Raw genomic sequence first — 27,017 nt, 5'->3', positions numbered from 1 at the left:
TGGAGGGGAAAGTTGAGACAGGTGACGTTGCACATAGCCCTCCCTCACTTAAATCCAATTCACTTGAATGTCATGGCATCCCCTCCCTGATGTCAAGAAACTCTTCGAAAACAAAGGACAAACAACAATAGTCAGAGGCAGGATTTGAGTTCGAGGTGCTGATTTCTATCTAAGACTCCAGCCACTACAAAATGCTGCCTCTCTTAAAACTTCCCTTCTCACCTACACCTTTGTCTGTTGAAATCCCAAATCCAGATTAGATGTCCCTTTTCACTTTTGGATCTTACTCAGCAGCTAGGTAGAGCCTTCGTGCATGGAGTGCTGGGAGTCAGGAAGACTCAATTTGTGAGTTCAAATCCAGCTTCAGATACTTCCTTCCCCCCATCCCCAGACCCTTCCTAGCTGTATGACCCTGTTTGTCTTAGTTTCCTCATCTGTAAAATGAGCTGGAGAAGGAGATGGCAAACTATTCTATTATCTCTGCCAAGAAAACCCCAAATATTGTCACAGTCAGACACAACTAAACAATATCAACAACAATAGTACTTCATAACTCTAGTATGTTCTTGTCACATTTTACTCTGCATTACAAGCATTATTGAATGTTTCATATCCCCTTATTGGGCTAATACCCATGAGAACCAGGAAAGTAACAAAGTAAAATAAAATAATAGCTAATAAAGTAGCTACAAATTATCAGGCATTGTACTAAGGGCTTTTTGAATATTATCGCCTATGATCCTCACAATAACCCCCCGCTGGCAGATACTATGTATGAATTCCCATTTTACAGTTGAGGAAACTTAGGCAAATAGAAATTAAGTATCTTGGACAAGGTCATAAAACTAGTAAGTGTCTGAGACCACATTCAAACCCAGGACTTCCTGATTCCATCTATTGCCATTTCATATGCAATTTTGTATTTCCCCCAATGTCTTGCCAGTGTTCCTCATGTAATAGACACTTAATAAATGATTATTGAGCGAATGACTTGTTGTTTAGTTGTTTTTCAGAACCCATTTGGGGTTTTCTTGAGAAACATCCTGGAGTGGGTTGTCCCTTCCTTCTCCAGTTCATTTGATAGATGAGAAAACAGAGGCAAACTGGGTTAAATGACTTGCCTAGGGTCACACAGCTAGTCAGTGAGGTCAAATTTGAACACAGGTGTTCCTGACTCCATTTCCAGTGCTCTATTGACTGCACCACCTAGCTGTCATCAGAGGCAGAGCCAGGTTTAAACCCAGGTTCCCTGACTCCCGACCCAGCGTTCCTTGCCCAGTACCACCCAGAATCGCTCGTGATGGAGGTGACTCTGACTGGGGCTCACATACAGGGTGGATTGCAGCAGGGATGACCTGGAGGCATGATTACCCATTAAGAAACTATTGCAATGACTCAGGCACGAGATGATATAACCCAGTTTATGGAATCTTTGTCGCGATTGGATTGGTTCCAAGGGACAAATGTAGAGAAAGAACTAGTGAGACTTGGTAATAATCCCACTATATGTTTGCATAGCACTCTTTAATTTGCAAAATCCTTTAGGAAAGTCACCACTTGATTTCCCTGGCTCTGTTTCCCTAGTGATTCAATGATGGATTTGGATGAGAGGAATTCTGAAGTCCCTTCTAGCCCTAAGATTCCATGAATTTATGATCTCATTTTATCCTTCCTCCCAACAGGATGTGAGATAGGCAGGGCAAGTATTATTCCCATTCTTTAGATTAGGAAACTGAAACTCAGGAGAGAAAAGACCTAGTTCCAGGTCCCAGGCAGATTCTTGGGTACACAAGTGTTTTGCTTGAGATTCAAACTCAGCTTTTCTTGTTCCCTTTCTTTAATCACTTCTGCCACTATTTACAACTGACATATTGTGCTATGTTTTGAAAAATGTTTTGCATCATATTCCTTTCTCATTTCCTAGAGAGATAGATAAGAAAAGATAACATCATCTCCATTTTACAGATGGTGAGCTTAAGTCTCAGAGAAGCGTCTTATTTGTGGTCACAAGGCTAGCTAACTCCAGGTCTTTGCTGACTCCAGGTTTGGTATTCTTGTGATGCAATCCTATCCTACTTCCTATAAAGTAAGCTCCTTGAAGAAAGGAATTGTCTTTTGCCTCGAGCTGTAGCCCTAGTGCTTAATACAGTACTTGGCATATGATAGACATTTAATAAATATCGATTGATTATAAGGAAGACTTTTATAAAGTATAATGAGTGCTGTAACAAAAAGGTTCAAATTCTGGTTCTGCTCCTTCCTAGCTATATGATCTTTCCTTTGCATGTAACCAATTAAATTAAATTAAATTACTTGTAAAATAGGAGAAGATTGGCCAATAGCAATCCCATTCCCAGAATATGTGCAATTTGCTCTGCCAGATTGCCATGTGGAAGTCCATGTGGAAGAGGCTTGCTTCCAGAAAAGCACGATGACGTGGGATATAAGGTCTTGCTCTCTCATTCAGATCATACACAAGTATTGTGACTGTTTCTGATCTGCTTATAATGGTAAAGAAAGATCTTTTGCTTGGCTACTGAGAATTGAGAAGCAGATAAAAGATTCCTCCTTCTACCCTGTTTGGTTTAAATGAGTTATAAATGTTATAAATCTCTGGTCAGTGAATGAATGCATGAATAAATGAAGCATTTATCATGTGCTTACTATGTTCAAAGAAGGGTCAATGAGGTGGCACAGTGGATAGAGCACCAGGGCTGGAGTCAGGAAGACTCATCTTCCTCAATTTAAATCTGGCTTTAGACACTTACTAGCTGGGTGACCTGGGCAATCACTTCACCCTATTTGCCTCAATTTCCTCACTTGCAAAATGAGCTGGAGAAAGAAATAGCAAATCATTAAGAAAAGTACCCCAAATAAAGTCACAGCTAAAAATGACTGAACAACAACAGTAACAAATATGCAAAATATTATATCCCCCTAAATGCTGGGAATACAAACACAATGCCTCCTTTTATAGAGTTTACGTTCAAATGAAAGAGACAACACATAAGGAAGGTTTTTCTGTCTTTTCCTTTAGTCAAAGGCTATTTATTGAAAATGGAATAACTTTGAGAAATTTGAAAGGTCAGAAGACGGATAGTCTAGGCCCCAAACTGTTGAAGTCTAAGCAGCCAAGCAATCTGTGGAGCATAGCCCAACAATGGATTGACCCAAGACATTGTGTTTTGTCCTGCTTCAAGGGAATGACTTCTCCAGTGGTTATACTGAATTTAGAAGTGAATTTCTGGGGCAGATGTTCATAGTTTGAACACTTCAAGTTTGAGTCCTCGCCCTTCAAGGACCAAGGTTTTATAGGTGAGAGTGGGTCCTATTGGTATGGTGGGGAATGCTCTGTACTTTTGTTCTTGCTATAATTTTCAGTAAACATCCCTTTGTGAAAGTTATTGAAACTAACTGATTAAATAATACTGAAGCACTGTCCATTGGCATGGACAAGCTGATGGCAAAGGTACTCCAAGATCCATGGGGGGAGGACAGAGTTGTAGCCTTGCCTTGGGATATCCCATTTCAAATAGGCGTTGGGATAAGAACATTCAGTTTATATGGGCTACATATATTATTTATCTTATAGGACTGTTAGGAGGAAGGGCTTTCTAAGTATTATTATCATTATTATTGGAGGCATCTGAGTTAAGTGACTTGCCCAGGTTCACACAGCTATTAAGTGACTGAGGCTGGAGTTGGACTCAGGTTCTCCTGCCAGTGCTCTATTTGGCTTCCCCTTAGTGTTATTATTATTATTTTTTAAAATTACAACAACACTTTGAAGATGAACTAATAGTTGACTTGAATTGGGTTGTAAAGATTATCCCTTTTTCTTCCTTCCCTATTCTGGTTTCTCTGAGAAGAGGAAATTGGCTGACCATCCAAGGATATAGAGACTTCTTGATTAACTGATAGAGAGTTTGAACTGCCTTAGCCAAGTGCCCAAATACCTCCTCCTACCAATGGGAACTGTACCTAAAAAGGGGAGGATGTTCAGGATGGGAATTACAAGCCTTTCCTGAATCAAAAATATTCATCTATGCATCACCACAGGGCCACTGACATCATAGGCTCTTAGCTAAATTAGTTTCCTGTTTCCCTAGAAAGCAAAACATAATTGGGACTGGATCTATGAATTCATGAATATGATGAATTATTCGATGAGGAAGCTCTTTCTGCCAATGTAATTAGACACATTTTCATTGCAATTTAAAGTTTTAAAGACTTCATTACCCAGGTTTGCACACTAAGTAAGTATATCAGAGGCAGAATTTGAACCCAGCTCTTTGTGGTTCAGTCAAAGCTGGCCTTTTATCCAGGATACCGACACAGCCAAAGATGTAGTAAGTTCTAGTAAGGGAGAGGGAGGAACAGTCTAGAGGTTGGGGTCCTTCCTGGTAAGGTAAGTCTCACTAGTGGACCCAGAGCATGGGTCTCAGCATGGGGCACTGACTGTGGGGAGAATGATGGGATGGTAGAGGAGAGTAGGAGAGAGAAGGGCTCCCTCAGTCTGTCTGTGGGGCTATACCCTTTAGCCCTGATGGGATCTGGGAGCAGAGGGAGGGGAAGAACATCAAGCAATGCTTTGATGACGAGGAGAGGAAATGCACGCTTTCTGTTTGTTCCCATTGGACAGAACTGATCAGTAGGTAGAGATTACAGAGATTGCAGCTAAATACAGGGAACTATTTCCCCCAAATTAGAACTATCCAACATAAACTTTTCGCCAGATGAGGCAAAGGTTCAGAGTGGATAAATGATTCCTCCGCCAGCCGGGATTTGAACCCGGCTCTTTTGAATGGGCCACAAAGCTCCTTTCTACTAAGTCACCCTCTTGGAATGGAGTTTATTTGGAGATTATTAGGTGTTAGAAGCTGGAGAAAATAAAACCGCGTGTATTGTGAGGTTGGGCTAGATTGAGCATCTTTAGGGGAAAATATACGTCAAATATATTTGATTTAATAACAAAAGATAACAATAAAACTACAAATTAATGAATATATGAAATAATACACGATCTGGGGAGGAAAGGGAGGTGACCCCGTTTGGTGGGTTGGGGTAGGGGGAGGCAACTTTTCCCCGTCCCTCTCGCCTATTACAATCTTCATTAATCCCTGAGAGGATTAGACTAGCTAGCTGGCTAGCGGAATGTCTTTACTTTAATGGGATGAGTGGGGAGGGGGGATCCCACTGCATCCCGTCCTGGGCAGCTTTGAGAAAGTGGGAACGGCGACGCGTCTTCGTGGACGTCCTCGTCCAAGTGCGCAGACTCAGATTCACCAGCAGGGGGCACCGTGCACCCACAGAAGAGCTGTTCTGGGTCCCGGTGCTAAAGACTTTGGGACGGGAGGCAAGGAAAGGCAAGAGAGAGAGGATTCCCCAGTCAGAAGCTACTTCTGCATAAAACAAAGACTAGAGATGACCCGGCCAAGTCCCCTCTCCCTCTGGAGCTGTCCCACCCCGCCCCCACCACGGACAGGCAAACAGCCTGAATGTACTTTCCGTGCACTAGGTAGAGATGCACGTGTATGTATACACACATACACACATTTTAAAATTAAAGCTTTTTATTCATTCATTACTGAGGCAATTGGAGTTAAGGGACTAGCATAGAGTCACATAATTAGGAAGTATTGTCTGAAGCCGGATTTGACTCAGGTCCTCCTGATTGGTGCTCTATCCACTGTACCATCTAGCTGTCTCGCAAACTTGGATAATTTTTCGACACTGGCCCTTGCAAAACCTTGTGCTCCAGACTCCCCCGCCCCCCAGATGGCAGCACGCACACACTCTTTATGCACCTTTGTATGCTGTTTTCTTCCCTCATCAGAATGACTCTTTGAGTGCAGAGGCCGATTTCTAACTTTTCTTTGTATCCCATATGCAATACTAGTGCCCGGTATGCGGGAGGTACTCGATAGATGCTTATTGATGGAAAGATTGCTCCCTGCCCCAGACCTGACACTCCTCCAGTATCACTATTGCTGGGGTGCTAACAGTCAAAGGGTTTCAGGAAAAGGTTACCTAGTCTTTCCCCTCAACAACCAGGTCCAACAGGTCTCGCTTCTCCTCAGTTAATATTTTATTTCATATATGCTTTCATTTTCATCTTTTGTTTTTAAACCAAATATATTCGACAGCTATGCATACATATATAGATATGTATATGTATGTATTGTGTATATATACACACATGACCCTAAAAACCCCACCATCATCCGTGGACGCACTTTAAAATGGGGCCTTCTGGAGTCAGTGCCCTTTGTTAGCTAACATTATGTATTAATTTAAATGGGATTTTATTCTGTATTGAGGGGCATTACTAGGGCCTTAGGTGACATGTTCTTCCTGGGAGGCAGTTACCTCAGTCTTGCCAGAAAGAACTATTACTTTATCTATCTTTGTCTTTTCTTCTCTTCCTCAATATTCCTTGCCCTATTGTACTATACCTATTAGGGAACATCTTAGCTTTAGAGTTTGAAGGAATCTTAAAGGACACCTAGTTCCTCTCATTATATCGATGAGGAAGCTCAGACTCAGAGGTTGTGACTTGCCTAAGGTCACACAGCTGTGTCGTTGAAGTGGAATTGCAAGTTGAACCACAGAAAGTCTATGTGGCCATTCCAGGAGCTTCCCTGGAAAATTCTGGGAGCTATAATGTGATTCAATGATGATGAAATTCCCTTATTGGCTACTGAGCAGGAAGAACTGATCACTCAAAAGATCTTTAAAAGGGCTATCTGCAGAATCAGGATTATTTGTTTATCCCTAGAGAGGCCCAAGAGGTGGCTGCTGGTCTTCCTTACACTATGAAGGCATGGTAACTTCTTTCACTTAGGTGATCTTGAGTTAGGGCCTTTGGCTGCCTCTTTTTTTTTCTTTGCCTAATTGCCCTCATATGTTGCCTCATAGGGAACAGCACGGTTGGTTTTTGTTGTTTCACTCATGCCAGTTTCTTCATGATCCCATTTGTAGTTTTTCTTGGCAAAGACACTGGAGTGAAGATTCACTCACTCATATAAATTTTCTCTCATATAACTCTGAGCTCCAATTCAAATTTTCACTCCTTCCTTTCTCCCAATACACACTGCATCTTATCTCCCACACTTCTGCTTACAGTGTCCCTCATCAAGTTCACTGAATGTCTGACCATACTGTAGAGCACAACTCACATGCCACTTCCTCCTTGAAACCCAATTCCTAACTCCAAATATTAACTACATTGCTTTCCCATTACACTCCTCGGGGCTTTTCTCACCAGCTCCCAGGAATCTCATCATTTTTCCAAGACTAACTTAGCCTTGGTATGCAAACTTCATCAGCACTTTCTGTCCCCCTCTGATTAGAGAGCAGAGTTCCTCCCCAAACTTGCATTTAAGAAGGGCGCCCAGGCACTGCATCTTCATTTCCCACCTGGTTACACTCCTTCTCCATGATGTCCCCCCTCCATATTCTTCACTTTGGGTGTTGCCTTTCCCCCCTAAATTATAAGTTTCTTGAGAGCAGAACCTGTCTTTTTTCTGTTTTTATATTCCCAGGACTTAGCACAATGCATGGCACACAGCAAATAAATATTTGTTGACTTCTTCCAAAAAGTTTGTTTTGTGGCCTATAGGTGGGACTTACGTCATATACCCTGAGATCAGAATTATCTGTATTTACATATTGTCCTACCCTCTGTGAGGGTACATACAAACTTTGTATTTTTCCCAATGCCTAGCAAAGTGCACTGTGAATGAAATAAGAACCTAATAAACATTTGTTGATTATCTGAATGGTCAAGCCCAAACCTCTCCTTTTACAGATAAGTAAACAAGCTAGGGAAATCAAGCAATTTGCCCAAGAATCATAGAAATATGATTCCAAGTCAAAAGCTCCTTTTTAGTATATCACATCGGCTATAGATAGTTTAGAGGTTAGCAACACTTCAAAAGGGGGTACGCCAAGTATTTGTAATGTCTTATTTAAAATGCAGTGCTTCATGGGAGAGGGTCCCACCTTAAGTGACATCAGGAGACAATTATCATTTAACATTGGGATAGGGTGTGGGGCTGGGTATTTAATAAACAGGCATGGGAGGAGCTGGCTTTCAAACCTGATGAAACTTTATTGCTATAATTAAACTCAGTCAAAACCAACAAACATTTATTAATTGTCTTCCTTGTTCAGGGCACTGTGTTAAGCCTGAGGGAGTTACAAAGTTTATATAAAATACAAGTCTCTGTCCTCATAATAGATGATAAGTTGACTTGAACGTTTTACAAAGCTTCCATGTGCATTTTTTCATTTGAGCCTTATAACAATCTTGGGAGGTAGGACCACAAACATTATCATCCCCATTTTACAGATGAGGATGTTGAGGTTCAGGGCATGCTCAGGATAGCTGAGCTAGTAAATGGCAGAAACAAGACCAGGTCTCTCCTGAGTGAAGGCTCATTATACTTTCCACAGCCTCATGCTGTCCCCACTCACTCCTGACTGTACTCCAACTCTCTGCTGCGATCCCACGCCTCTATGAAGCAGCCTCAGATTCTTGGAAGGATGGACTTCTCTTATTGTCTACAGGACTTTTGGGGGTGCTTATCACACATTCTCTTTCATTGTCACTTACCTTTGTCAAATGTATCTTAGTTTCCCCAAGTAAGTTCCTGAAATATAGGCATATTATAGTAACATATTTGTGCATATTGTTTTCATTTATTAAGAACTTAGGCCTTCAACATTTTATTTGATCCTAGCAACCCTATGAGGTAAGTAGTCCAAGTGCGATTACTTCTGTTTTATAGATGACGAAATCGAGGCCCAGAGAAGTCACATGATCTGCTTTAAATTCAAACAGGCATGAAGTGCTGGATCTGGGATTTGTATCCAAGGATCACAGGGTCCTAGACTTAGAGCTGGCAAGGATCTTTGAGGTAACTCAGTCCAACCCCTTCACTTTTTAGATGAGGAAACTGAGGCACAAGGAGGTTAAGGATGAACCAGGTTAAGGATTGCACAACAGCAGAGCCAGGATTTGTAGCTGGGTCCTCTGATGTCAAATCAAGGGTTCCTTCCACTTCAAGCCTCTTGCTTTCTCCACTACAAAAAGAGACTCTTAAAATCCAAGGCAGCAATGCTGAGAAATAACTAGAGGCACTTGAGAGGAACCTAGGCAAAATTAATAAAACACAAGGCTACAGCATGGCATACTAGTGTCCTCATGGCACAGGAACACATTCTTATGGAATGGACTGATTGCCAGCAAGATGTAGAGGAAAGGTGCATAGGTTAGGAGAGCGGTTAGGAAAGCAAAACAGACAAACTTTGTCCACTTTACTTTTTTGGATGAGGGCCAGGCCTGACCATGACACTCAACAGCAATCTCTTATGCCATCTTTGATGTGTACATACTACAGTTTGCTGAGCTTCCAAATTCCTGGATGAGATTACATTGGCTTATTCTGGCACAGTGTGTCCCCAAGTGGCCTCTCATAAGAAACACCAGAATTCTATAAGCTTCAACTTTGGCCTCCTACTATTAGATACTGACAAGTATTATCACTGTATAAATTTATCTCTATTGAGATAAATGTAAAATTTTATGTTTGGGTTAAAACTCTCCACCAACTTTCAAAGAACAAGGTAAGGGAGGCAAGGTTGGACAGAAATTTGTCTGGGAAAAAACTAAAAAAAAAATTCCAAGGGTTTTAGTGGACTGAAATCTTAACATGATGCAGAAGTGTGACGTAGTAATCAAAAAAGGTAATGCTATCTTACAGAGATGTAGGATCTACATCCAAAACTGGAAGGTGTCTTGGAAGGGCATTTTAAGAACAAGTACTCCTTCATATCTTCAGTCCACATGTCAAGAATAGTGTTTGATCTTGGACACCAAAGTTTAACAATCATTAATAATTGTTAAACACCTACTATATGCCACCCACTACTATGCTAAATACTAGGGATACAAAGACAAAAGACACATCTTTCTCTAAAAGAGCTCATCCTAATGGAGACCAAATGCAAATAACTATGTATAAACAAGATTCAGACAAGATAAACTGGAGAAAATCAACAAATGGAAGTGAGGCATTAACATTAAGGATGATCAGGAAAGGTTTCTTAACAAGATAGAGTTTTAGCTAGGGTTTGAAGGAAGCCAGAGAAGCCAAGAGATGGGGATGAAGAGAAAAAATATTCCATGCACGGGGTTGGGGGGGTGACGAAGAAGGGAAGAGACAGAGTGAAAATAGCAGGAGTTAAAATTTTACATCCTATGCCAAAATAAGATTGAAATAGGTTCATGATCTAGACATAAAGGATGATACTATAAGCAAATTAGGAGAACAAGGGATAGTTTACCTATCAGATCTTTGGAGAAGGGAGGAATTTATGATCAAACAAGAAATAGAGAATGTTATGAAATACAAAATGGATAATTTTGATTAAATTGAAAACATTTTGCACAAACAAAATCAATACCGCAAAACCAATTAGAAGGGAAACAGAAAGCTGGGAAACATTTTTATAATCAGTGCTTCTGATGAAGAACTCACTTCTAAAAAATATAGAGAACAGAATCAAATTTTCAGGATACAAGTCACTTCACCATTGATAAAAGGTCAAAGGATATGGACAACTTTCAAGTGAAGAAATTAAAGCTATTTATACTCAAATGAAAAAATGCTCTAAATTATTATTGGTTAGAGAAATGTGAACTAAAATAACTCTGAGATACCATTGCATACCTATTAGAGTGAGTAAGATGACACAGGAAAAGATAAAGATAAATGTTGGAGGAGATGGGGGAAAACCAGGACATTAATATATTGTTGGTGGAGTTGTGAACCGACCTAGTCCTCCTAGAAATCAATTTGGAACTATGCTCAATGGACTATAAAACTGTGCATACTCTTTGATCCAGCAGTCTCACTAGTGTGTCTATATTCCAATAGACAGTAAAAGAGGGAAAAGAATCCACATGTGCAAAAATGTTTGTAGCAGCTCTTTTTTGTAGTGTGGCAAGGAACTGGAAAGTGAGTGGATGTTCAACTGGGGAATGACTGACTCAGTTATGGTATATGAATGTAATAGAATATTACTGTTCTATTAAAAATGATAAGCAGGCTGAAATGAAAAGCCTAGAAAGACTTACATGAACTGATGCTGAGTGGAGTGACCAGAACCAAGAGAACATTGTACACAATAACAACATCAAGTGCTGATTGACTATGACAGACTTATCTTTTCTCCGTCATACAATGAGCCAAGACATTTCCAATAGATATAGGATGGGAAATACCAACCATATTCAGAGAGAGAACTATAGAGACTGAATGTGGATCAAAGTATATAATATATTCGCCATTTTTGTTTGTTTGCTTTTTCTTTCTCAAGTTTTCCCTTTTGGTACAATTATTATTATTATTTTTTTGCACAACATGAAAATTATGGAAGTATGTTTAGAAGGATTACATATATTTACCCATATCAGTTTCCTTGCTGTCTTTAGAGAAGGGAAAAGGGAAGAAGGAAAAAAAAATTTGGGACAATGTCTTACAAAAATGAATGTTGAAAACTATCTTTATATGCATTTGGAAAAATAAAATACTTCTGAAAAAAAAAGTAAAATTTTAAAGCTATTATAGAACACAAATCTCCATTCCAGTGTCTCATGATGATGTGCCACAGTTCCCTTTTATTGTCCTGACTCAGTTTCCCTAAATTTAAGGTCTAAAATAGAAGGTCTTTCTCCTTGTCTGGATCATCATGATTAGGAGAGAGGAGTGGTGTTGCAGTATTGAGCATAACAATTAGGAACTGAGACAGAACAATTCATGGAAACCAAGGCAGGACAATAAAAGGGAACTGTGGCACAACAATCATAATGTACCCGATGCTTAGTTAGCACTTTAAGGTTTTACGAAGTGCTCACAACCATTATTATCATAATATCTTTATGACATGATACCTCATATTCCCATTTTACAGATGAGGGAACTGAAATTGAGATGTTAAATGACTTTCCTTGGTCATTTAGCTACTTAACACCTTAGGTATAATTTAAAGCTAGGTCCAAGTTTAACACTGTTTTTTCTATATCATCTAGCAGCATTTGTTACCTAAGAGGAAACATGAAATATTATAAAAGGCAATAAAAGGAACTAGAAATGCTCAGACTGGAGATAATGGATCCTTGGGGTGACACAATTGTCCTATGGAAGAACATAAGCTACTAGAAGACAAGGACTTTTGGCACATGGTCTTATTCACAGTAGATTAAACCAGTTCTGTTTGATTCTAGAGAAATACCAGGGGTCACTGGTATATAGAGATGCAGATTTGGAATTTGTATAAGAAAATACTTCTAAACAAGTGTTAATGGAGTGCTTGGCAGAAGAAAGAGTTTTCTGTTACTTTACAATTCAAACAGAGGCTGGACAACCTGGAAGGCTGTGGCCAAGGATACTACAGAGGGAATTCTTAATGGAATGAGAGATGGGCTATATGATTATTGTAAACTTTTCCCTCTTTGTGATAATTGTTCTTCTTCACTTTGTCTTTTACCTTTTATACTTATTCCCATCATATAGAGGAGGTCATGGCCCATATCTTTGTTACAAAGCATTCTAAACCAACTAATTTTTGATTTTACACCTATTACACTCCATTACTTACTATCTTACTTTGGAACTGATGTAAACTGAGATCTCTTGGGGAAAATGATGTAAATTGAATTCTCACACCACATCAAAACTATTAAGATAATATCTTTATCAATCAAATGCCCAGCTTGACAAAATCTATTATTTTGACTTTGTAACATTGCACTGGATTGGATTGGGCATCAGTATCACAAATGTCAAGATTTGGAAAAGACTTAAAAGCAACTGAGTCTTAAAGTAGAAATCTCCTCTATACATCAGTCTCTGCTTGAAGAGCTGTGTAGTAGAGAAAGCATGATCTGGAATAAGAAACTTATTAAGTTGAAATCAAAATCTGCTATTGCTATCTTAGGCAAATCAGTTAATCTCTCTGGGTCTTAGTATCATTTGCAAAGTGAAGGAATTGAACTAGTTAAGTCTTATTGTTTTAGTTCTGACATTCTAAAATTCTATATAGCCAAGAAATATAGGGAACCTGTGCATTGTCCTTGAGGTAGGCTGATACACAGCAACAAAGAGATATGAAGTTAAGTTCACTAGAACTTTCCTGAGAATTATATTTGGTTATGTTAGGTGAGCCTCACGATCTAGTCTTATATAATTTTGAAGTTTGTTGTTCCTTTATTCCTTCTCAACACAACTCAACAGTTCCTATGTTTTTATATCCCTTTAATCCAAATGTCTCATATGAAATGTATAAAAGAAAGAAAGACATTAAAAAGAACCTGGGAGATGGTCTGCAGAAACTTTTGGCAGGTTGATGGAAAACACATTTCTCCGTTTATCTATGTACCTTTTTCTTTTGGTCTTGTGTGTCATTTAAACACAAGAATAGCTATTTTTTATGGAAACTAATAGACAATAGGGTGTGTTTGAAGCTTTTCACAGTTCTGATTCAGTCATTTTTTTTGTCACAAAAATAATCATTGCATGACACTAATTTCAAGACTGAATTGTGATTTCATTGTGTGGTAAACTGCTGGTGAAAAAACTGCCTCAACCAATAGACCGACAACTCTTCTGAAATTAGTATTTTTTGAGAGTTGCTTGGGAAAGCCAAGAAAGTGGACTTTTGTTCAGATTCACATAACCAGTTTGACTCAAGGGAGGGGTAGAATTCCGATCTTCTTAGCTTTTGAGATCTATTCTCTACCCACCAATTCATACTACTCAAAAGAGAATTCTTAAGGGACCCCCCCCCAAAAAAAATGAACTGTGTCTGTCACCACTCCTTAGCAGGGATTAGTTGCAAAGCTGGTAATCTTAGCAGGGACACTGTATAGAAACAAGCCTCAAGAAGCTCACTATGCTGGCAGAGGTCAAACAAGTATGGGGAAATCTTTTAACTCTGTGACTGCTACTGCTATTTGAAAGGTGATGAGTTGGTCTATATTATCAAGTACCTGACATCAGAAAATGATAAAAAAAGGATTTTCATGCTTCTGGTATCAGCAAAATCAAAATTGAACAAACTATATTTATTTAATTAAAAACACACAAATTGAAGTATTATAAAAAATTACTTCACACAAGAAGGGTTAGGATTTAAAATCCAGAGAAATCAAGGATTTCAGAGACCCTAAACCAAGGCAATTGTGCTCTAGGATCTTTGTGATGTTCATTGTAAAAGAGGGAAGATTATGAAACTTTGCTCCCCAGCAATCTTTCTTATACACAGTGAATTATATTTCCCACATGTTGGGCTTTCTGATTTAGAAGGTATGCATATAAATTTTGGTTAAAAAAGGCTGATATAAGTTCATAGATTTTGAGCTAGCAGGGCCTTAAAGGTTATTAAGTCCAATACCATTTTACAAAAGAGGAAACTGAGGCACATCTAAGATTTGAATCTAGGTGCTCTGACTTCAAATCTTGTCATTTTCCCACTTCATCATAGGATGAATCAGATAGATACATCAATAACAACAAATTCATTTGAGTGAATATTCAATGAAACTTAAGTCCTCCCCCAATGGACCTATTATAAAATCAGAATAAAGAAAGAATGTATTCCAATTTATTTTTAAAACATGAATAATTCTATTGATATTATTCCATTATCTTCCCTCCGTCCTTCCTCCTTTACCATCTTTTGTTGGGGGAAAACATTAAAGCAAGATTTGAGAAAACACTTTCTCTTGTGAAGTTTACCCAACTTTAAGTTACATTTATGCTCCATCCCAAAAGGACGTTATTTATTGTATTTAATTTAAATGAAAAAAGGGATGATGATATCTATAAAATAATTTCCTGTTAATAAGTAGACTCACCATTCTGTACTAGAAAGATGCTTCAAATATTTCTATTTTATTTATAAATAAAATACGCTGTCCTTGGCATTCAAGGATAACATTATTGTACTGATTCTGTTAGGTATGTGAACTGTTTTCCAGTATAAGGACTAGATCTCTAATTATATTGGTTTGTTCTAAATCCTTTGCAAACTTACCCAGTGCTCTCTGTAGCTAGAAGAACCATTTGGGAAACAGTTGGTCTTGCTCCAGAAAATATTTATCTTTGTGAGGAGCTAACTAGATTGCATGGAAACAAACCTTAATCTCTGGTCTACTTAGCACCATGCTCTAATCTGTTGAGCTCACCAGTACATACCAACAATGAGCAAAGTAACCACTTACTTTTTATTTTTCTCAACTGAATTTGGGGTTTCCTATAGAAATATTTGGTGAAGAAACAAAAAATCAGGTGAGAGACAATCAGTATGGCTTTGATTATCATCAGAGTAGAGTACTCCAGATGAGTATTTACCACATTTGCTCAATAAATAAATTTTAAGAATAAATTTTACAGGAAAAAAAAGTTTGATTTTCAGGTTTAGAAGCCAATACCAGAGAGGCTTGGTTGGCTATTTTTAAAAGAATAACAAGAATAAAATGTAAGTATTTTAAAAGATAACTGACAATATTGCCTTAAGATTAAAAAAAATGACTTGAATAAGGCTGAAGATTGAATGAAGTCTGTACTGTGAAGCTTCCCTAGTGACCCCAGTTGGGATGAATTTTCCAACCTGGGAATTCTTGTATTACTTCTCTTTGTATCTTCACTGTAGCTACTGGTACGAATATACTTCACCATCCTCACACCCTTCTTTACTTGCTTTCATGAAGGTAGGGGACAATCTTCCCCCTCCCTACCTACCCCAATGTTCTATGCACACAGTAGATGCTTAATAAATATTGAATTGTTCTAAATTATTCACACTGTTAATGACATTGGTTAGAGATTTTCAAGGTAGGATTCTATTGAATCTCATTTAGATCAAAAAGCTAAAATTCACTTCTAGAAATATTTAAAAAATAAAACTAAAGTACTCACAGTACTTAATTTTGTGCTTAGATGCTAAGGACTTAATGCTGAGTCACCTGCCATAGAATGTTGCTCATTCATTCACTGCTCATAACCCAGTTAAGAACAGAGAAACTATCACTACTAGAAAAGAAAATGATGACAATGCTAAACTCATATGTAAAATATATAAAACCCTTAAGTGGAAGAATAATTGTTTTCCAAATCCCATAGGCTTTGTTTTTTAAAACTATAACAGAATATCAATTATTTTCAAAGCATTTTTTTTCTCACAAGAGAGTAAATGAAATTCTTAAAAATTCAATATAATTTTTAAGCTCTGATAATCTTTTAAATAACAAAACCAAAAAAGCTGCATCAATTCTATATGGAGATGTAAATAAATCCACTCCAGGTCTAAGATAGTATAAGGACAAGTTTTTAAGTTTCTAAAAAATGTGGATTAGAATGGAAATAAGGAACTGAACAGTAGCAGTGCTAGCAAGAGGTATTGTATTCCGCATGACTTTTTCAAAGGAAGAGAAAAAGAAAAGAGAAATTGCTATTACTTTTTTCCTTCACATTTGAGCATTTCAATACTTCATCCAAGAAAGGGAAAAACTAACGTCCAAACTGTCTGCTAGTCACTGTAGCAGGAGAGTGGGTGCTCATGAATTGCTGATCCAGGGAAAGCTGACTGGTTAAGATCCATATGAAAAGAGTACAAGAACTGTGAGCAAAGAAGAGATGGCTAAGGGAGCAAGTGGCCCCTGCAGGCTTAGCTCGTAGGTTTGTTAACAATGTTGTTTGCACTAGGTGATCTCAGATTATTTTCCTTCATATCTGCTCTCTTCATTAAAGCCACAGGGTTGTATTGGTAAGTATTTTAGCTATTCAGTTATTTAAAAACAAACCAACAAACCAACAAACCTCCACACCCTCCAGTTCCCTATACAAACGCTCAAATGGATCTATATAGTCTCAATGGTTTGGGAGCTCCCTTCAAAGATGCTGTTTGTAGCCCAATAAAAAGAAAGATTCTTTAAATTATTCTGAGTCTCTCTACAGTGTAACTAAAGCCTGATCATTAGATGTATGATCCAAACAAGTAACTTCAAATTGCCAGGGTCTTAGAATACTCTAACTTGGATATAAAAAAGTTGGGACATGAACTGAAATGAGCTGGACTCAAGCTGCTGGTCCAACTTCCTACCCCCAACAGCTGCATCTATTTTTTTGTACCACCTACAGTGGTCCCACATGACCCTTCAGTGAAGGTAATGGGCAGTAAGGGTCTATTTTTGGGGAAGCTACAAGTTTGTCTGCTTGTGTCCAGAATCACATAGACTACAACAAACTTGACAAGAAACATTGTTTAGTCCTGAGTTCTATAGAAGTCATTAAGGAGGGGACTGAATTCATTAGTTTTCCCTCTCCCTCTTTTGTACTTTGTCATACATGGCATTCCAAATCTTTGTCTTCCATTATTGGCTCTTCTACAGGTTGGATCTTCTTAGAGGGGACCCCTTCTGGAATCTTATCACTTATTGTTTTACCAGCCTCTTCCTATGCAAGAGAAAAAAATACATAAGGAGGTCAGTGATAATAGAAGGCGAGAAATGTTTTGATCCCTACCTATTTCAAGGTGTTTTATTAACTCTGATGTTGGCATCCAAAACACTTGTTTTTTGTTGTTCCTTTTGGACCTGTGCATTTTGAATGGATTTGCTAAATGTCAGCACTGGAAGCATGTTGCAGCTCATCTAACTAGTTCAATTTGTGTCTAAGTCAGAATCCTTTTAAGCCTGAGAAACACTTTCAGTTTTCATGGTTAAAATGTGATCAGAGCTAATTAAGGCAGTTAGTGGAGAAAGTTTAGTATAGAACAATAGATTTAATTTTTGACTATATGTAGTGTGTTCTTGGTTCTGCCATTTACAAGCATAGCACTTCGGACAAATCTCTTGGATTTTCCCAGCCTCAGTTTCCTCACCTATAAAAAGGCATATATATACTACATACTTCAGAAGATTTATAAACTGTAAAATGCTATATAGCAAGAGCTAATATTTATACAGCATCTTTGTGCTAGGCATTCTGCTAAATGCTTTACAAGTACTACCTCATTAGAGGATCACAACAATCCTGTAAGGTGGGTAGTATAATATTTATTTTTACAGTTCCAGAGTCCCCTAGTAATGAGGAAGGTTTGAAGTAATTGGATCTTTGCCCATAGTTAGTATTCTATTTTGTGAATAGCAGAACTTAGGCTTTAGGGATGCTTATCTGGTCTTTTACTCTGTACTTAAAACTGCCTGACTAAAAATTCAGATATAAAGATTGACTCCTGAATTTGCCTGAAAATTTATTTCATGCACACCTTTGCATCTCTCTCTGCAAATTTCTCGAACATGTTGGCATATATCTTGCGATCCCGCTCATTGTGCTCCTTGGCTTTCTTCTGGCACATGGAGATCTGCAGCTTTGCGGCCTTGTTCTGGGGGTTTACTTCTAGTACTCTCTCAAAGTCACCTCTGGCTGACTCAAATTCATTCATAAGCAGCTGGGCTTCACCCCTCCTGTACAGGCCCTTCTCATTGGTACTATCCAGTCCAAGTGCCTGTGAACAGAGAGTTTCCAACTTAACAAGAACAGACTATAACTCTCTTAACTTGTTTTTTTGGGGGATATATTTAGAGATGAATTCTGCTAGAAAAATACCTTACCCCTTTCTCCCACCATTGACTAGGGAAAGGGGAATGGGAACATCTGGTTATTTAAATTTCACACACACACACACACACACACACACACACACACACACACACACACACACACACACACCACAATATAAGTAAAAATAGTATCTTCTTCTCAAACAAATTTTTAGACTAGTGTGATAGGCAAGAGACTAATACCTGAAACTCAAAACCACAAGTACAACTTTATTAAGTGTGTGAGGAACTTGTTCCTACTTGGTTCTTATCACTTAATGAATTTCCAAAAAAATATCTTCACTTGATTGGTCTTACCATAAGACAATGAGTACAGTACATTCTGGGATAGTTAATGTAAATGATAGTATGCACTTGAGCTGATGGCTATATTAGACAAGGGTAATAAGCATCATAATAAGCCACCAGTACAATAGCTTAATTTGGAAACCAAAATTAAATAACTTGCAACTTTCATGGCTGCTAAAAATTTTTGTGTATTTAAAATTTTTTACATTTGTCTATGGAAGTCTATTTGTTTCAGTAAAGAAGTGGTATTATAACGTGAAAGGCTCTTTCTATCCTTGATTTATTTTGTATTTCTTATCTGTGTACATATGTATACAGGAGGCAAACTTGGAGCAGATTCTGTTTCCCTTCCTCTGATCTGATCCCTGGGATATAGTAACACGTCTAGCACAGAACAGGAACTTTGCAAATGAACTTTATGTGCATTATATTTTGAGTAGTACCACCTTACTTATTATCATGCTAGCACCCTTGGAGGGTTAAGGTTGATTTTATGTTTTCTTTCAAATTGGACAAACATCCATGAAGTCTTTACTGACTGTGCTGAATAATGGGTTAGCTGTTAAGTGGGATAAACAGTGAGCTACGCCATTATCTCTGTCCTTATAGAATTCAGTATAACATAATTACAACACAGAATGACATGACAAGTTCATTAGAAATACATAAAACAAAATGCTATATTAGGTTTGAAGGGTCAAGTCTTTGACTGGACCCAAAAAAGATTTATGTTTAACTTGGTATAAAATAACAGATGGTTTGGCTTAATTTGGGAAAGATGTGAATGAAAAAAAATTTTTTTATTCATATATTATTATTTATATTAAGGAACAATTTTGAAAGTGGACAAGAAAAACAGAGGGAGGAATTAAGAAACATAGGACATCATGGGTTCTACCCATGTACTGACTCTTTTTACCTTATCACAGCATTCGACAGCTTTGGTGTACTCCCGAAGCTTTAGGTAGCACATAGCCAGATTAAGGAAAGCTGCTAGCAGGAAGGATTCAGATGCTTTAGATTCCTTTTCTGATAAACCATATTCCATCTCTAACCAGGATACAATCTTCCCATATTGAATCACTGCCTGCAAATATTTGCCTCCCTAGGAAAAGAAAATCATCAAGTATTGTGATAGATATTTGGGGAAGGGGAAAATACAAAATAAATTTAAGGCACTATCCCTGACTGTGAAGAGCTTATAATGTAATTGGGGAAACAAGGTAGATTTATATGAAATAATTAAGTGCTAAACTTAATATATAGCAACTATAAAATTATGAAATCCAAAATCAGGTAGCTTAAACTATAAATTTAAAAGTATCACAGATAACGTTTGGACTTGAAAGGGACCTCAGACACCATCTAGTCTAAGGGTCCTTAATGTGTTTGTGGTGTCTCCCTCCATTAAAATGTGAGCTTCAGCACAGACCATCTCCCTTTTCTATCTCCAATGCTTAGCAAACAGTACCTATTAAATGCTTTTTCAATCATTCATCTATTCAGTTAAAAGTTTTTTATGCAAATTGTGATTAAATCAGATCTCTGATATCCTACATATGTACACTTGCCTTTTTAATACTAAAGGCAAAATTTCATATTTATCTCTTTAATTTCATTCAATTAAAGATACATTAAAGAATTAACATTTACATAAGGCTTTAGTAATTTTTAGGGTGCTTTACAGATAATATCCAATTTGATCCTCACAACAACTTGCCAAGCAAGTGCTATTATTATTCCCACTTTACAGATGAGGTAACTTTGACAGACAGGATATGTGGCTTGATTGACCAGGGAGTCACACAGCTAGTAATTGTTTGAGGTAGGATCTTTAGTATTCTATCCATTGTACCACCTAACCCGTGAATGCTGAAATGCAGGGTTCTGTCTCTGTCATACAACAAAGTCGCAATACTTTCCAGCAAAGTTGATAAATAAGTCTGCTTTTATCTACAAAAGTTATTTACTACATTATATGTACTACTATTGGCTACAAAGTTATTTATTAAAATGCTGACCAGAATAGAACTGAGAACATAGTTTGTGGTATATCATTAGAAAATGCTCTCTTCTTTCTTCTCTCCTAGTAAATTTAACAATAAATACATTTTGAGGATGTCAACTAGCTATGGATTCACCTATCTGTATATTCATGTAGGATACACTTTTACCATCTTACCTACAAATATACCAAAAGAGAAAACTATTATCTTTTTTGAAATTCAAATATACTATGTTTTCAGCAATCTCCTATTATAATAACTACCTTTTCAAAAGAGGAAATTAGGTTGGGTTGGCATGACTTATTCTTAGAGAATTCAAATTGGCTCCTAGTTATCACTACATTATTTATCAACCATCTGCCAATATCTTGTTTCTAGATCATCAAATGGTGAGACTGACAGAAGTTCTTTTGTTGAGGTAGGGAATATGGCACAGACCTATTTGTAAAATGATTCCTCTATCTAAAAACACACCTGCTAGGAATCTGATTCTGATTCCCCTACCTTTTTTCTTTTTGAAATCCCAAAGGAAAATAGTGTCAATGGCATTTTCACTAACTGATCCCCAGTACCCATTGTTCCTTTATTCTGCCATTATTTAATGGAAGCATCTGTTAAGAGTATAGGCAATGGGTGTAATTAAAAATTAAGAGAAGACATGGTCCCTCTTTTGTGGACCTTGAATTTCCCAAAAGTTATCTCATATCTTATATAGCCTATTTATTTATCATTATTAAGGGAGAAGAGATAGAATAAAGAGCTCCCAGTCAGCCTTTTAAAATGAAATGGTGGCTCTAACATTTATTAGCTAACTCAAAACTTCCTTAAGTCTTAAGTTTCCTCATGTGTAAAACATGGACACCAATATTTGTTTTATGTGTCTCACAGTGCTGAGAAGTTTTGTAAACCTCAAAAACAAACTTTTTGTAAATCTGTAAACCATTGTATAATAAAATTGACTTATTACCCAAGTTGATGGAACGTAATTTAAGAATCAAACAAATGGATTATTGTTTTTCAATTTGGAGAACTGGCAGGTGTGTGGAAAATAGGTCAGCATCTACTACTGTTAGGAGAAGAGGAGTACATTTTGGAAAGGAGCAGCTCCCTTTTGCATAGACAAGATTCTAGAATAGTAGCAGGTGTCATCAGGGTCATAATCTTAGACTTTCCCAGTTTTTGGATGAATTCCTTGAATGGAGCATTTTACTTAGTTTTCAATATTACTTCGTTTTTTATCAATGATTTCAATTATCCAATCTTTCCTGTAGGGTAAAATACTTTAAGAGAACCATATCTGGTCACAAAAGCAAGTATCCTAATAGGTGGAAGGAAATGGTAAACTTAGAATTCTTCAGAAACAATAGCTTTACTAAGTACAGATATTCTTATATTTACATCGTAATTTCAACTTTTTCTTTAAGAGGACAAAGGACTTCTTCTTGATGTACCTGATTTTCATTTCTTGCATGTGGTTTTCAGTGACTTCAATTTCTTGTTCCAAATTAGAATCATCTCTTAGCTTGATAATGTTTTGGATTGGATTGTTAAGGCTGCCCAGAGAGTAATAAATAGCACATTGGTGCCTGTTCTCTCAAAAGCCACAATATTTGTTGAATTAAAATGCTCTTTCTTTTTCTAACTAAATATTCTTGTGAGGCTGTTTTAACCAAAACAACATATCTCAACAGATTAAATGTAGGCAATATGAGAATCTAGTTTCTATCATGCAAGACATAAAAGAGATCTGAAAAAATTTGTAAAATAATGCGTCTTCTGTTTTTTCTTGCACATCATGACAAATATATAATGTTTTAAAGGACTATACATTTTTAACTGGATTGCTTGCTATCTTGTGGGTAAAGGAAGGGAGAGAGAAAAAGGAACATAAGTCTTACAAAAATGAATGCTGAAAACTATCTTTATATGTATTTGGGAAAAATAACAATACCACAGAAAAGCTCCTCAAAACCCCCAATGTCACTCTTAATAATTTTTTCATTTGGAAAACAGTAATTTTTCATAAAAATTTATTTATGTTAATGTGATAGCTTTATTATTGTTATTTTGAAATGAATATTTAAAAAACGATCAGTTTTTGAGTCTATATCCCAAAGAGATCCTTAAAAGAGAGAAAAGGACTCACATGTGCAAAAAATGTTTGTAGCAACTTTTTTTTTTGTAGTGGCAGGAAATTAAAAATTGAGTGTATATCCATCAATTTGGGAATGAGTAAATAAGTTATATGAATGAATTGGGATATCATTGCTCTATAAAAATGATGAGCAGGCTGATTTCAGAAATTCCTAGAAAGACTTACACGAACTGATCCCGAGTGAAGTGAGTAGAACCCAGGAGAATATTATACACAGTAACAGCAAGATTGTGTGATGATTATGATAAATTTAGTTTTTCTCAGTAAATCCAAGACAATTCCAGTAGATTGAGGATAGAAATGCCATGCACATCCAGAGAGAGAACTATGGGGATTGAATATGGATCGAATCATAGTATTTTCACCTTTTTGTTTGTTTGTTTGCTTGCTTTTTCTTGTGTTTTTTTCTCTTTTGGTCTGATTTTTCTTGCACATCATGACAAAAAAATGGAAATATATTTAAGAGAGCTATACATATATAATCTATATAAGTTTGCTTGCTGTTTTGGGGAAGGGAGAGAGGAAGGAAAAATAAAAAATTGGGACACAAAATCTTAAAAAAAATGAATGTTAAAAACCATCTTGTTGAATATATAAATACATTTATTCAACAAAAAAAATGCTGAGGGAAAAAAAGAATTATCTTTCAGTAAATTTGTTTTGGACATACAAAAAAATTAACTAGTTTTAATATCCAATATGGCAAATGGTGATAGAAATATGTCACTTTGGGATCTTCAATAATTTTTTTGAATATAAAGAAATCAGTTCTGAAACCAAAGTTTGGAACTGCTGGGCTAGCTTTTAGTCAAGAAAAAACCCATCTGACTACTTCATAAGATCGACACTAGGGGGCACCAGAATACAATGCACACAGAACAAATCCAGTGAGAACACATCAAACCCTTTTAAAACACTTGGTATCTAGGAAAAAGAAAGGAAATACTTTTAGGTAAATACTGATAATCTTATGTTTTTAAAAGTAAGAAATAGCAATAGCCTGTTTAGAACAGTATAGAATTACAGCAGGAACTTCAATTGCTTGACTTGCTTGTACAATGCCATGGACATACAGGTACTTAATGAAATGTTATCTGAAAATACCAAATGAAGACCAGAGTGTAGTTTTTTCAGTAGTTTATAAAAGTTAAAATAAAAACTGTGGTTTAGGAAGCATGTTATAAAACCTTTGACTCAATAATCTCTCTATTGGGAATAAATCCAAAATTTTAAAGACCTGTTTATACAAAGATATTTATAATTCTATTTATAATGGACCAAAACAAACCAAAAAAATTCTGCAAATAACTCAAGTGTCCAGTTAGGGAATGGAGAAGCAGATTGCTGGTAAAAAATATCATTTATTGCTATGTATTTAATTAACTTAAACAAATACAGAGTATCCCAAAGGTATTGGTGAAGTTTTAAGCTATTAAAAGTTTAAAATTGCATTAAGGCTTAGAAGACCTTATATTATATTCATAAGGTACACTCAGTTCTGCTGTAACACTAGTTTTGAAAATATAAATTTACTACAATGCAATTGGAGTAATAATATGAACACGAGAAATTTACATTTACTTGTACATGATTTTATGCACAAACATCAGCATGCAGAAAATTGCACCCAGTTGAACTGAGTTAGGTAGCAGTACACAAAATATACATGTCACACACATTTACCAGGTATCTCAAATAATGGCATATATTATCTTATAAGATTGTTTTTTGCTATTCTTTTGCATTTATTAACTTTCCTATATAATAAAAAATCCATTCAACATTCCAAATATGTCATTTTTAGTATATGTTGTAGTGCAGCTTCTCCACCTTCTATAACATCAAAATGCTCCAAGTCCACTTCCTGGATTTGTTGCTTCCAACACTGCCCTCTTGCCCACATATGACTTTGCCAGCGTGGTATTCATGAGAAACACAGTATAGATCAAACAGCACCCACCAATAAATACTGTAGTATGTGTATTTATTTCTTAACCATTTATCCCCTTAATCATTGTGCTCCTATTTTTGTTAAGATTTCTTTTTTTTTTTTTTTTGGTATGTCACTGATGAAGTTTTTGAACATTGTGTCTCTAATTCCATTCCTCCAGTAAGTCCTGTGCTTTCTATTGCATGTTTTTGCATAGCACAGTAATTTTTAGGTATATCTAAAAATTATAGCAGAACTGATTGTACTTTCCATGTCCAAGACAGTGTTAGGTGTTGGGAATACAAATATAGATATCACAGTCCCTGCTCTGAAAGAACTTTCTGCTGGGGTGGGGGAAGTACAAAGGAATGATTCAATATGTACATTGTTAAGTATAAAGGTTGAGTGTAATATGAATAAAGAGATTCCATGGAAGAACAGGAGAAGGCCACTGACATGTTAAGAGGCCAATACTGAATACCTTCCTTAATTTCTCTTTATGTCACAAGAATATCAGTGAAACACTTGAGCTGTCATCTTATCCTAACCATATGGATAGTGTCTTCTTTTCCTATCACACATTTCTCCAGTGACATGTTTTACTCCTTTTTCTCAAAATTTTTTAATAGTTATATATTGTGACCTGTTCAGATCATATTAATTTAAAAAAAATTTAAAAAAATTTTTAAAAATTAATTAAAAAAATGTTCCATGTCTTGTGGCCATACAAGTGTAATAGTATTAAAATAAATTGTTTATTTGTTTCTAGAAGTTTGGAGTCATTAAAGGAGCTTTGGGTTCTCTGAAGGCAATCCAGCTTTCTTTTTCCTTGTGTTTTAACTCTGAGTCCAATTCGCAATCTGTTTGTACTGTCCCATAAAGACATAGATGGACAAGCTCTGTAGAACCTTGCTTCATATTTTAAAGAAAAAAAATTGAGGCCATTAGCCATTCTTTCCTCCTCCTCTTCACTTCCTATTACTTAGGTGCTTTGCCATTCTTTCCTTTATTTTTGTCTCACATAATGAAATGGCCTTATTCCTTACCAAATGATCCCCTTTTATCCTCTTACAATAAATTGTTCCTTATGTCATCCCCATTCTTTCACTTATTTTTAATCTCTACTGGAACATTTCTTCCTACTTCCAAACATGCCTATGTCTCCCTATACCCTGAAAAAATCCTAGCTTGATCCTTTTATTTCTGCTATTGTCTTATCTCTCTTCTGCCCATTGTAGCTAAATTAAAAAGCCTTTGCAATAGGTGTCTATCTTCTCTCTTCTCATTGTGTTAACCCTGACAATCTGGCTTCCAACCTTATCATTTCACCAAAATTGTTCTCTCCAAAATTATTATTTCTTAGTTGCCAAAATCTGATGGCCTTTTCTAAATCCGCATTTTCCTTGACCTCTGCTGCTTTTGACAATGTTGATCAGAAATTTTCTCCTGGTTTTCCTCCTATTTTGCTTACCTATCTAATCTATTAATTCTAGCATCTTTCCTCTGTTAATTATTTTCTATTTATTCTATGTGTAAATTGCTTTGTATATTTCTCTCATTGGATTGTTTTTGCCTCTTTTTGTATCCCCCACCACTTAGCACAGTATCTTGAACATAGTAAGCACTTAATGTTTATTGACTAACTCATCTTCCACTTGGTTTTTCCTGTGTGAATAGTTAAGGCCAAACTGTTTTCAATAATTATGGCTCTCTTTTAGGAGGCTCTGCAATGTCCTGGGGTTTGGTTCAAGCAATTTGTATTTGGAAGAACCTTGCTAAGCACAGATATTCTTCAATTTTTAACCGGAATATGTGTTAGATCTTTTTTCACTATGGTTTACTATGAATACCTCTGATAAGTCTGTGACTTCCTGCTATATATTTTTTTGATGTTTATGATCAGAGAGTGGTTGAATAGGATCACTTTTGTTGCAATAGCTTTCTTAG

The 27,017-nt window shown here is 36.6% G+C and overlaps 1 protein-coding gene across 9 annotated transcripts in view; it reads right to left on the bottom strand.

Moving 5' to 3' along the window:
- Nucleotides 1-8,089: 8,089 nt before the first annotated feature.
- FKBP5 (FKBP prolyl isomerase 5) overlaps nt 8,090-27,017 on the bottom strand; it is a 141,871-nt gene continuing 122,943 nt past the window's right edge. For all 9 annotated transcript variants that reach the window (XM_074311160.1, XM_074311161.1, XM_074311162.1 and 6 more), the window contains exons 10-12: nt 19,899-20,084; nt 18,337-18,576; nt 8,090-17,522 (exon numbers count right to left, since the gene is read on the bottom strand). In XM_074311160.1, coding sequence (XP_074167261.1) covers nt 17,409-17,522; nt 18,337-18,576; nt 19,899-20,084 — 540 coding nt within the window. In that variant the 3' untranslated portion in view covers nt 8,090-17,408. The remainder of the gene's footprint in view (nt 17,523-18,336; nt 18,577-19,898; nt 20,085-27,017) is intronic.

Source organism: Sminthopsis crassicaudata, chromosome 4, assembly GCF_048593235.1.
Source record: "Sminthopsis crassicaudata isolate SCR6 chromosome 4, ASM4859323v1, whole genome shotgun sequence".
Classification (NCBI taxonomy): Eukaryota; Metazoa; Chordata; class Mammalia; order Dasyuromorphia; family Dasyuridae; genus Sminthopsis; species Sminthopsis crassicaudata.
This window is presented reverse-complemented; position numbering and strand designations above follow the sequence as displayed.